Source organism: Styela clava, chromosome 3, assembly GCF_964204865.1.
Source record: "Styela clava chromosome 3, kaStyClav1.hap1.2, whole genome shotgun sequence".
Classification (NCBI taxonomy): Eukaryota; Metazoa; Chordata; class Ascidiacea; order Stolidobranchia; family Styelidae; genus Styela; species Styela clava.
The window spans coordinates 13,316,880-13,328,830 of record NC_135252.1 but is presented as its reverse complement, the minus strand read 5'-3'; the positions used below and the strand labels follow the sequence as shown (position 1 = coordinate 13,328,830).

Genomic DNA, 11,951 nt, shown 5'->3' with positions numbered 1-11,951 from the left:
AGCTCTCAGTCAACTCATCAAAAAGGTCCCATAAGCTGAAATGCTGGAAAATTACAATTCAAACCAAACAATCCGATAGTGTTTTCAAGTTCCCATGCTTGGGAGAAAGTATAATCTTGATTTCCCGAAATTGCGTGAGACCAGAATAATTTTCAGTAAAACGAGACGTATTTACAAATACCAAACATATATTGTACAGACATTTACAAAAATGTGGAACAAATCGAAACTATATTCATGATTATTACTTTTTTCGAAACATCTTACAAAACTACATTACCCATTATAATATCGAAATGAATGTTACCCAGTGGTGGAAAGAAAACTAACCATTAAGCAGTGACAGTGCTGAACATGATAAATGTAAAACGAGAATATCGGTCGGAGACCGAAGACTTATCGATCTTAGATCGGTAATTAGTTAATAACTCGCTAATTATACGACATAATTAACCCAAAATCTATAGGCTTCTGGTCCGAGGTAAGATGCATGCACATGCAAAATTTGGAGCAGATTCAACCACGCGTTCGCGAGATATCGCGCTCATCTAACAGACACACACACAGACAAATACATATCAATATACTTAAAGATCTTAAGATCGATAAGTAATGAATAAGGGAATATGGGTAGAGAGAGAACCAGTACCAGAAATATAGATAAATTAACTGGTGGCAACTGCAACATCAGCCATTTGAACATCGGCAGTTTGTTGAATTAAGTTTGGAACTGGAAAAATCTTCAGTACCTAAAACTGTTCCATTTCAGGTATATGAATTTTAGAAAATTATGTTGTTCGTCTCTTAGACAGGAGCAGCTTTCAATGAAATGTTAGTTTTCTCAGATCTGTAATCTTGGTCGCACGGGCTATAACATTACAAATAGAAAAGTGACTTTACTAATTTACACCATCTGCGTGATAACCTTCCTCTTTGCATCGTAAGAAAATCTATTGGCCTGGAATGTTTCACTTTCATAAAAGCTTGACAGGTTTGAGATGTTAATGGCTCGAGCTTTCTCTGATAACTCTTTTTCTTGGATTTGGACATAATCTTGTATTTCTCCGAATCGATTCCGTAGGAATGAAGAATGATCGGAAATGAGCTGACGAAGAATGAAGAGCAGGAGTTCATTGTTATCTTTCTTAAAATTGAGATAACGTGAAAACGTTTTACGCATTCCCTTCATGATGCTGAATTTTTGAGTCTCGACAAAACTCTCGAGAATGATACGAATCGCGCAATTCACATCCTCGTCATTCACATGCTGTCGGAGATGCATACGTGCCCTCGCTTCCGCCAATCGAATCATAGATTCAACATGACGAACTGTTATGGGGATGCTTCCAGTCGCCATTGATTCCCTTCGAAGATCAGCGTACATTCTTGCCACTTTATCCTGATCCATGGCATGAAGTTTGGGTTCCACTTTCTCCTTAGAATAAATAATGTACTTGCGGAGTAAATCTTGTGGAATCTTTTCTAAACTACTGGAATTGACCTCCGGGATCGGCTCTTGATCGTCGTCCTCGGCAGTAGGGTGATGGCGACGATGACTACGAACAACAAACCGAGCAAGTAATTCATCTTTCAGAGGATCAGCTTGGTCCTTTACGACACATAAAACATCAAAACGGGAAAGGATAGGCTCTGTCAAGTCCACGTTATCAGAAAACATTAGAGAAGAATCATACCTGCCTCCAATAGGATTTGCAGCCGCAATAACACTACATCTTGCCTGAAGCGATGTTACGATACCTGCTTTTGATATGGAGATACTTTGTTGTTCCATGGCTTCATGGATACTGGTCCTATCTGCATCATTCATTTTATCAAATTCATCAATTAAACAAACCCCTTTGTCTGCAAGAACCAATGCACCGGCTTCCAAAGTCCACTCACGTGTTACAGGATGTCTTTGGACGTATGCTGTTAAACCTACTGCAGAAGCACCTTGACCAGTAGTAAAAACAGGACGGTGGGCAGTTTTTTCGACATATTTCAGAAACTGAGATTTTGCTGTGCCAGGATCTCCACAAATAAGACAATTTATATCACCTCTGACCTTGTGCTTCCCTCCTGGATTTTTGGCAACACCTCCAAACATTGCCAATGCAAGAGCATGCTTGATGTAATCATGCGCATAAATAGAAGGAGCTATACTACGAATGACACGTTCCTCTATTTTTTCATCTTTCGAAAGAGCAACTATAGCTTTCACGTCATCATCAGTAAGGGCAGAAACAGCCATTTTATCGTCTTTCTTTTCAACATAATTGGCCATGATTACTGTTGAAAACACAGGAAAACCATTTTTTGTGTTAAGCGAACCATCATAATTATTACTGTAAACTCCAGTTAGTTCTATTTCATCTCCAGGGTGACAAGTGTCAACCAAATCAGCTAACAAAATTGCATCTTTCGCTCTTGGCAATCTACCAGCTGAAACTTTACCTGGACTTTCTTGCACTGTAATTCTTTGGTAGTTTTGATAAACTGTTTGTTCCATGTTGATTTCGAAAGGGCCAATGCTTTGACATTCAGGGCAAGTACCAGGTCTCACTTCTTGATATTGACCTTGAAAATACGGCCCAAGAATATATTTACATTTCATACAATCGTACTTGATGAAACGCAATTGAGGCAAAATGGTTGTACAACTGGTAACAACTCCTCCTGTCCTTACGAGTTGATTGAGATGCAGCTGTCGAAGTGATCTGATATCTTCTATCAAAGGGAGTTCCGAGATTCTGACATGAATTTCCTTCGCAATATTCTCATATTTGGGGTACATAGCGAGCACAACATCTTTTGCAGCTTCGTCAAAAATGACTAGCATTTCTGTAGGAGCTTCAGGTAAGAAAAAGGCTAAAACTTCCTGCGCACTTGCCAACAAGTTGTAATCGACAATTAAACTCTCTTTGTTGTCTTCCACCATTTGTTTAATTTTTTCCTTAAATATGTGATTCCCTTTGGCATCGACGGTAGTGCGAAGAAGATTTTTGAACCGATTGAATATTTCCAAACGTGGCGCTTGCATAACCACCCATTCCTTCACTGTGTGACCTTTTGTATCTTCCAAATTTTCAATGCTCTCAATCATGTCATCATCATCTCCACCGTCTGCTGCCCTTTCCGCCATTCTTCTCCTATGGATGGGTCGTTCATCAGTGTCCTCATCACTATCATACAATAGCCCAGGCCTCATTCTTCCTCTACCAAATGCTTCTTCTCTATCACGTTTCTGAAGCATTCTAGAATAAAAAAAATTTTTTTTGTCAAGATTGGAAATGAGGAATGACAATTTGAATCACAATATGATAGTTTACATTAACAATATATGAAAAATAAAGATAAATGAAAATGAGAAACTCAGAAGTCCATAAAATAAGACCAAGATCTAAAACAACGTGACTTCGGAATTACATAGGTTTCCTTGCCGGAGTAATCTTAAATGAAAAATTTTGATGCATAGGCTATAAGCTTGAAAAAGCAGCATTTTCGAAAGCGTGAGTGGTCAAAAACCCATCAGCTTTATTTAAGAAATGGGGATGCACCTGAGATTCACGGCACCGTGTGTGTTGCATTATGGATAGCAGCATTATAATGCAAACAATGTGTCCAAGTACCAATTTTTGGTAATGAACCTATTCTGCAATTCTTCTTTAAAACTTCTTTCATACCCAAAGTTCAGTATTTATCTGTTTGCTTGGCATTTAAATAATTTATTTACTGAAAAACCCTAAATTTCAACTATTCAAAATTCACAGTTATTCAAATACCACCAGTTTCCTGGTAAATGAGTTTAGCATGAAATTGAGTAATCATGTAAGGAATCCTAGCATACAGGTATATTTTTTTCCTAATCTGCAATTATCACTGTGTTTTCAAACTAAAAATTAAACGTCAGTACAGCAATTTTTATATCAAGTCTCGAAAAAATAAAATAATGAATTCACCTATCAACTTCAGCTCTGGCAGAAGGTGACAAGGCTTCGTAATCTTCATCATCCATGCCTCGAGCGTCATAAACATCAAGTTCTGGTATTGGTCGATAATCTCGTTCAACATTATCACCGAATAAATCAACACCTTCAGTTTCTTCTTCCCCCTCGCCAATGTTCCCCTGAGAAAATATATATTTCAGTATATCATTTTGATATCATAAAAAATTTTAATAACTATTTCAGTATGGAATTGGTCCATGTGTTTGTAACTTAACACCAGGAAATGAGTCTGTAAATCTGTGGACTTATTCCAGTAGGGCAGAGTTCTCCAATTCTAAGATGTCCCAACATTCTGACATTTTGTTCAATAAAACAAACACTCTATCTGTCTCTGAAATGAGGGTGCCTAAAACGACCAAGTGCAGTTTTAAGTATTTTGTTGCGTCTGAAGCTGCCACAAAACCATGGCGAGATTTCCAAACCATGCCGCTATGGCCAAACCCAGGTCAACTGACTTTTTAACTGCCACAAACCAATGGCGATCTTCAAGTCTGCAGATTGCCTAAATTAATCGCTAGGCTTGCACGTAATTTACGGATTTACGGAATTACGTAATTATTTGGAGTTACGGAAGGGAAGTTACGAATTACGTAAAGTCGTAATTATTACATTGAAACGAGCTTTCTTCAAAGCAGTCAATTTCGTCGATTGCGAAAAATGAAAGCTCAACAAGTAGAAGAGAGTTCCGGTATTCGCAGCCGTTTTTCTCTCTCTTGTTACGTAGGTGAAGGAAGGCCTGACGCGTTGCCATTTACTAACCTATTATCAACTTCTCTGGCATGGCCAATGTAAATTATTAACGTAGTTAAGGGGGAAGAACTGAGTAGGGCCGTTTGACGCCAACACACCTGGTTTTAACTTCTCCCGTAACTTAACCGTAGATAAGGGATAGAATTGCGTTGAGACCTATTGACGCCAACACACCTGGTTTCAACTTCTCTCGCTTCTTATCTAGCATGGCCATGGCCAATGTACATAATAACCGTAGATAGGGGGAAGAATTGTGTTAAGACTGATGGACGTTAACACGCCCGGTTTCAACTTCTTCGTGTGAAATGACTAATGAACGCAGGAGATCAATCTTTCAAACATGGTCTATCAAACATTTGTATCCATTTTACTTTTATTTATTATTTACTTGTTCCAGTTTTCCGTTACTTATGGTATATAATATATATGTTCCGTTTCTATTTTATAGTCACGCGTTTAAATAGTGGGAATTCCCCACCAAGTGTGGATTAGCAATGCTTAACCATTCTTTATTGTTAATATGAACACTTGATATATGAACATGGAATATCATACTGTTTTTGGCTGTTTTATTTCAGACTTGGGGTATAAACAGGAAAATATCCATAACATTTCAGCACGACGATCTTGTGAAATTTAACGAAGAGCTTTCGCGACGAATTGGAACCGAATAAGCGAAAAGAGCGATTGATCACTCGCGCCAATACCTCGCCGTGATAATTAATGTCGCGCTTATCAAATAGCAATATGACGACAAAAGAGAGATTGCGTAATGAACCAACGCAACTTCGTCTTCTCGGCATCGGTAAAGCGATTGAGACGGCAGAGAAACAGCAAAACGACGGATCATACATAATCAAATATGAGCCAGTGTGTTTATTCTGTGCGAGATCCATTTTCTATTACAAAATCTTGATGTTCTGTTAACGGTTTTATCGTTATATATCAGTCCGGACTTGGCCTTGCTCATGATGTTTTTCACAATTCCTCTCAATATTTCGGCCCTATATGATTAACTGTCTTACCAAATGCGGCAACTTAATTTGATTTATCGTCGACTTGAATACCACCGGCACTCGACCAAACTTGTGTCAATCTTGGCCGATAGGATCGACGACTTGAGTTAGCAAATAAATGTCGTGAGTGTAAAATAAATGTCACAAAATGCATTGTTTTGCGATATAACTTTGTGTTTTCGGAGAAGGCATATCATATAAGTTCCATATTTAAATTATACTCAAATAAATAATATTTGATCTTAAATTTATCGCAAATAATGTTATAAACATTCAGTCCGCGAAATGATTGAATGTAAAATGAAACATGGTAATCGGAATATCGTCAATAAGTCGACATCAATATTTATTATTATAAAATGCTAACAAGGCAGTAATATCGGATAATGCAGAAGACGCTGCAAAAACAAGTCTTCGTCGCGAGGAAATCGCAAGTATAATCAAACGAGAGAATACGCTCGTCGTTAGTTAATAAATTAGAAACCCGTAATTTTTATTCAGCACTAAGGTGGTTTTAAAAAACTATCGTTTCCATAAATATCCGTATACCAGTGTCGGTAATAATAAAATAAAATTGATCGCATAAAAATGGGACGGTTAATTTGCGAAGGTGATAAAGGAAAACCAAAGCTAACACAAAAGATAAAAATCAGAATAAAATTAATTTGAATTCACTCCTTGATATTTGCCTTTAACATCTGCCGACGGCGTGTAGTACTGCCAAGAATATGAAAACCCAACTTCAATGTTCCATTCGGAAAAGAAGAGGATTCAATTGGTTGTTATGATAGGTTTAAATGCATGGAAAAATATCGCAATTACGGGGTCATTACGTAATTGATTTTGCCGTAATTACGGAATTGATTTTTGTCAATTACGTGCAAGCCTATTAATCGCGGGGTCGTCACATGACCCAAATTGCATTTTTTTGCTGAAAATTTTACAGTAAATTTTAAACTAAACCAAGAAATCCAAAGGTGACGATTTTAGATTGCACTTCCTTTTAGTATATTGTGCAAAGCTGCTTTGCCAATTTATGCCAATATCGGGGCCCAGACTGTCTCATAAATGAGGGGTTTGATGTCCTTTAATGTGGCTATTCTTGGAATCGAATAAATGCGCCATACCGTATTCTGACCCATTTTTATTTCAGACTGATAGGGATTCCTGTTTCTGTGTTTATTTGGCATTTAAAAATTATGACAGTTATGAAGTATGCATTCTCATCGCTTTGTATTTAGAGGAATGATTTTACTGCTTTGAATACTAAATTAGTTTTTCAGGTACAGGGTGATGATATACCGGAAGATTCCATTTCATAGACCAGTAATATTTTTGTTCTATGCAGCTACAGACTGACCTAGAGCTAGGGTGGCTTACCCACTTTGCGGCCATGACCTATTTGCGACCATCAACTTCATCGATTAAATTATTGCCGAAAAAATTAACGAATCGCGACGATATTTCTCACGCGTTATCGTCCACTTATCCCTCGTAGCTCTGCGAAATTACACTAAAATGCGGCCACAAACAAAAAAGTTACGACCAAAAACCCGACCGAAGAAAAAAAACGGGATCATTTTCCATGTCGCCAACTAGTCATTGTCCCTTCAAAAAAGCTTGAAAAACCATACAAATATAAGAGATAGAAAGATGAAACTTGGCAGGTGGGTAGAGTTGTGTTTATTTTAACTATCTTTAAAGTTTCGCGTTTTTACATTCAAAGGAGTAGGAATAGGGGGAGCGCATTTCCAATACGCCGATAATATCTTTGTCGACCAATTTGCGACCACCGTGTTTTTGTCTGTTTGATTGCTGTGATGCGGTGCTTTGTTTATAATTTGACGAGTTTTGTTCGAAATAACCGTGTTCTTAAAATATATGACCGTAGAACCCCTGGCCGTAGAAAGTTAGAGGTTTAGCGTGTAGAATAAATGCCAATGCACCTTTACGGGTTAGAAATATTGGTTTTTGTTTTATAGCGGTTTGAATGAAATCGTCCGCAGACTGGCTACACCACCCTACCCAAGTCTGGATTTCATGGCCGTTTTGAATAAGAAATCGGGCGTGCAATCAGAAATTCCGGCGTGCAAATCAGAATTCCAGGCGTGCAATTATAGCTTACTTCGTGCAAAACAACTGCGCCCGCGTGCAACTGATTTTGATACTGTTCAATACATCCACGTAAAATTATGGGATACAAAATACGTCGAATCAGAGCAAATATGGACGTTTGACCTTTGACCCATAAACATTATTTCTATACTTGTCATTAATCTTGAGTGTTTGTGCGACTTAGTATATAGCCTAAGTATAAGTTTATTATACTGTGATTAACTTGATACCGGTACTGTTCAGTACATCCCCGTAAAATTATTGGATAAAAAATACGTTATATCAGAGCAAAATGAACATACTTTGTCAATAATCCGTTAATTTTGGGAGTGTTTTTACGTAGAATTATTGAATAAAAAATATGTTGAATCATAACAGAATGGACGTTTGACCTTTGACTCCGAATATTATTTCTATACTTCGTCACTAACATTTTTCGATCAGGCCAAATCTCAGAATCTTGCAAGCTCAGTGTTATGTAGTCGACAATTGTAGAGCTACAGTTTGTTGGCTTTTCTATATTACCGGTACTGGATTATTGATTTAAAACCATTTAAACCGATTTTCATTGGTGAGCAATTGCAAATTTTTGGCGTGCAAAATTGAATTAGCTCGGTGCCTTTTTACAGAATCAACAGGTAAATTCCAAACTGAAAACTCTTACTCAAAATACTCACCAATAAAGCATCAGCTTCACTCTCATCTTGAAATGGTGGAAGATCTTCTGCACCTCCTGGACTTGATGCAAAAGGCGCTCCCCTGCTGCTTGGACTGACCGGGTCGCTGATAGGGGTTCTTGGGTCGGATGGTATTCCGTTCATGCTGTCATCAGCCATAGTGAAAATAACTTCACAAATTAGGCTAGGCTATATTAAAAATAAATTATACTAAAAACAACACATTCAGAAATTATTGAATGAAAACGACAGACAAATACACGAACGAGCACCACAAACGAAAAGTACAGCAAAGGCTCGCGGCATGACTTCTAACAACAGCTGATTCCCGCCACTGAGAGACACGTGACTTGTTGCGGCAAAAAATATTTACATTCGCAACGGTTCTCCTAAAACCCGCCCATATCCATGACCGGGGAGAGGTTTTATTACATGAATAACATTATTACTGACATTATCAAGTAAGTGTATACAGTAGTATGTATAAAATCCACATTTTTGGACCACATCAATTTATGTGGGTCATTCTGCAAAACAAATAGAGGCTCTTGGCTCCCGACCCGTAAAGGGTTCCAAAAAAGTTATGTGCATGTTTTCGATAAGAAACTGAAAAAAGTTCTCCCTCCTTGAATACTCAAATTTGTCTTAATATCTTGAATAATGATTATCTTGATAAAAATATTAAGTTTAATATTCTTTAAAGTAGATGTTCCGAACACTGTATTCACTGTATTATAATACTATAAATTTAACCATTCCGTAATAAAACTGTATATTAAAGGTCACGAGCCACTTTCAATTTTTGTAAAAGTATAGGCTACTCAAATGTTTTCTTTCTTCTGACACAAACTACTACAATGTACTTTATTATTGTTTTCCACCAAAAAGCCATTGTTAATAGTACTTCCTATCTATCATTATTGTTGTATCTGTGATAATCCGATTGCCTCCTTATTTTTTCTCTGTGTATTAAAGCCTGACCCGGTCCAATAATTATTTAATTACAAAAACTATTATAAATATTTATAAAAACTAATCTAAGCCCTTGATAATTGTTCTGATTCTATGGACCTGGCCGGACTCAGAAACTCCACGTGACCTATTAACATCACGACTTGCATTATTAACTTGAAAATATTTATTTCTATTTTATCGATATTTCATCACTAATGTTGTTGTTCTTGTTAGTATTATACTTCTCTTTCGTCATGATGAAATCGCTTTCCTCTTCGAATACTGGACCAATTGCTTTGAAATTTTCAGTGGTTAAAGATTTATTTTTTTGCCAGAAGGCTATTACTTTTACTTATTTTAAAAATTTCTGTGGACTTCAAGAGAATCGTTTTTTATTTGTCAGAATAAAAAATAGCGACACTTTGTGACGTGTACATATATTTGAGCACAGCTCTCTTGTTAGTATTATTCTTCTCTTTCGTCATGACGAAATCGCTTTCTCTTTAAATACTGGACCAATTGCTTTGAAATTTTCAGTTGTTAAAGTTTGATTTTTTGCCAGAAGGCTATTACTTTTACTTATTTCAAAAATTTCTGTGGACTTCAAGAGATTCGTTTTTTATGTGTCAGAATAAAAAATAGCGACACCATGTGACGTGTTCACATATTTGAGCACAGCTCCCTTGTTTATATACAGCATGGACCAGAGGCCTCGGCGACCTAACTGGTCTGGCATACTGATCCTCACAAATAGGTATCAACCAATTATTGTAAAGTTATATATATTTTTTCAATTACTTCAAATGTATCATAGTGTTGAGTCCACACTGTTGACAATGTTTGTGGTAATAAAATCTTTCTCTCCTACTGGAATATAGAGCATTCACGTTAAAGTGATCAACAAAGTTAACGATAAAAAAAACATAATGTAGTTTAATTATAAGGGTAGATGAAGAAAGAAAGATATTTTGCGTTCGATGTAATTTTTTGTGGGCACTTGCTGAAAATCTGCCCCAACAATGAGTGCAAACTCTGCCAAAACAAAAAAAAGCAACGTTTGTTTTAATTGTGTTCTTCTCTGTTTTTGTTTTTTGTATTGGTCTTGATAGATTTTTCAGGGTGTCCGTGCTTGGTGATCAGTTTCAATTTTTGCATTTGTTTACACCCGCAATCGTTCGTGCAATTCATTGAAAACTTAAACAGCTAATTATCGATAAAAATAGGAATCACGATGAAGAAGATAAATATAATTTATTGTTATACCAACCGAAAAACAGAAACGCATTAAAAATGTATGTGAACAAGTGAGCGCGGCTCGTGGGTGTGGCGCATCGTGCTTAGCGTCCGGAATACGCTCGCCACCACATCTGATATTACCCTGTGTGCGGGTTCATTTCCCTGTGATAAGTATCAAAATCCTATCCTATCCCACGAAAATCTAATCAAACAGTATGTCCTCGAGCAACCATACACGAAATGTCCCTTTCGTTATCGGAGTCCGTTAGCAAACATATGATCGGCTTTTTTCACTACTGTAATGAATATGAAAATCCTATCCTATCCCACGAAAATTTAATCAAACAGTATGTCCTCGAGCAACCATACACGAAATGTCCCTTTCGTTATCGGAGTCCGTTAGCAAACATATGATCGGCTTTCTTCACTCCTGTAATGAATATGAAAATCCTATTCTATCCTACGTCAACTTTCTTCACACAGTAGGTATTCGAGCAGCGATTCACGAAATGCCCTTTTCGTCAACGGAGTCAAATGTTCCTTTCGTCAACATCCAATGTTTATAAACGCGGGAAAAATAAATAATCCGATTCAGATAAATACAAGACACATACACAATGGTCCTTTGGAATGGCTTATTTTATCGAGAAATAGAAATACGTTGACTTTCGCACCTCCCAAAGCCCAATACACGAAATATAAGAACCATATGAAGACTTCGTGTCCAAAAATCAGCAAATCGTTGGATCAAATAACAGGCCCCGGAGAATCGAATATAATAAAAAATATTAAAATGAATTGCCATTTAGCGACTATCGTTTCATCTTTATGTGCTGAACAATTGAAGTCCATTTGCCCATTAATTGCAATTTTTCACATCACCATCAACTTACCATAGAACTTACCAAAACGATCTATTAAAGTTTATCTCACAGCAGACTCGATAAGACGTTATATCTAAAATGTTCAAAACAGGTTTTCACATACATAAATATCAAGTTTTACATTATTAAATTTCAATATCACTTTGTGGTTAGAATATAAGCCCTCCAAGTCGACTTTAATGAATACAAATGAGACAATATATTACGGCAAACCGATGATTTGTAATAACTTTGCCATACATGTATAATTATTTTATTGCCAGGAACGCGCTATTGACAAGAAATCCAATTCAGGTATGAACCACAAGAGAA

At 36.8% G+C, this 11,951-nt stretch overlaps 1 protein-coding gene across 1 annotated transcript; it reads right to left on the bottom strand.

The window, feature by feature from the left end:
• Positions 1-170: 170 nt before the first annotated feature.
• On the bottom strand, positions 171-8,824 carry LOC120341742 (DNA replication licensing factor mcm2-like). Its single transcript, XM_039410302.2, has 3 exons — positions 8,566-8,824; positions 3,960-4,126; positions 171-3,254 (listed from the first exon to the last, which is right to left on the bottom strand). The coding sequence occupies exons 1-3, from the start codon at positions 8,722-8,724 to the stop codon at positions 905-907; spliced, it is 2,676 nt and encodes an 891-aa protein (XP_039266236.2). The 5' UTR covers positions 8,725-8,824; the 3' UTR covers positions 171-904.
• Between the last annotated feature and the right edge of the window lie 3,127 nt (positions 8,825-11,951).

What these genes read in the sequence shown, in the direction of transcription:
- LOC120341742 (XM_039410302.2), bottom strand. Translation starts at nt 8,724, where the DNA reads ATGGCTGATGACAGCATGAACGGAATACCATCCGACCCAAGAACCCCT. An exon ending in GTGAAGCTGATGCTTTATTG is followed by an intron (nt 4,127 to 8,565) that starts GTGAGTATTTTG and finishes ATATTTTCTCAG; the next exon opens with GGGAACATTGGCGAGGGGGA. An exon ending in GCCAGAGCTGAAGTTGATAG is followed by an intron (nt 3,255 to 3,959) that starts GTGAATTCATTA and finishes TTTTTATTCTAG; the next exon opens with AATGCTTCAGAAACGTGATA.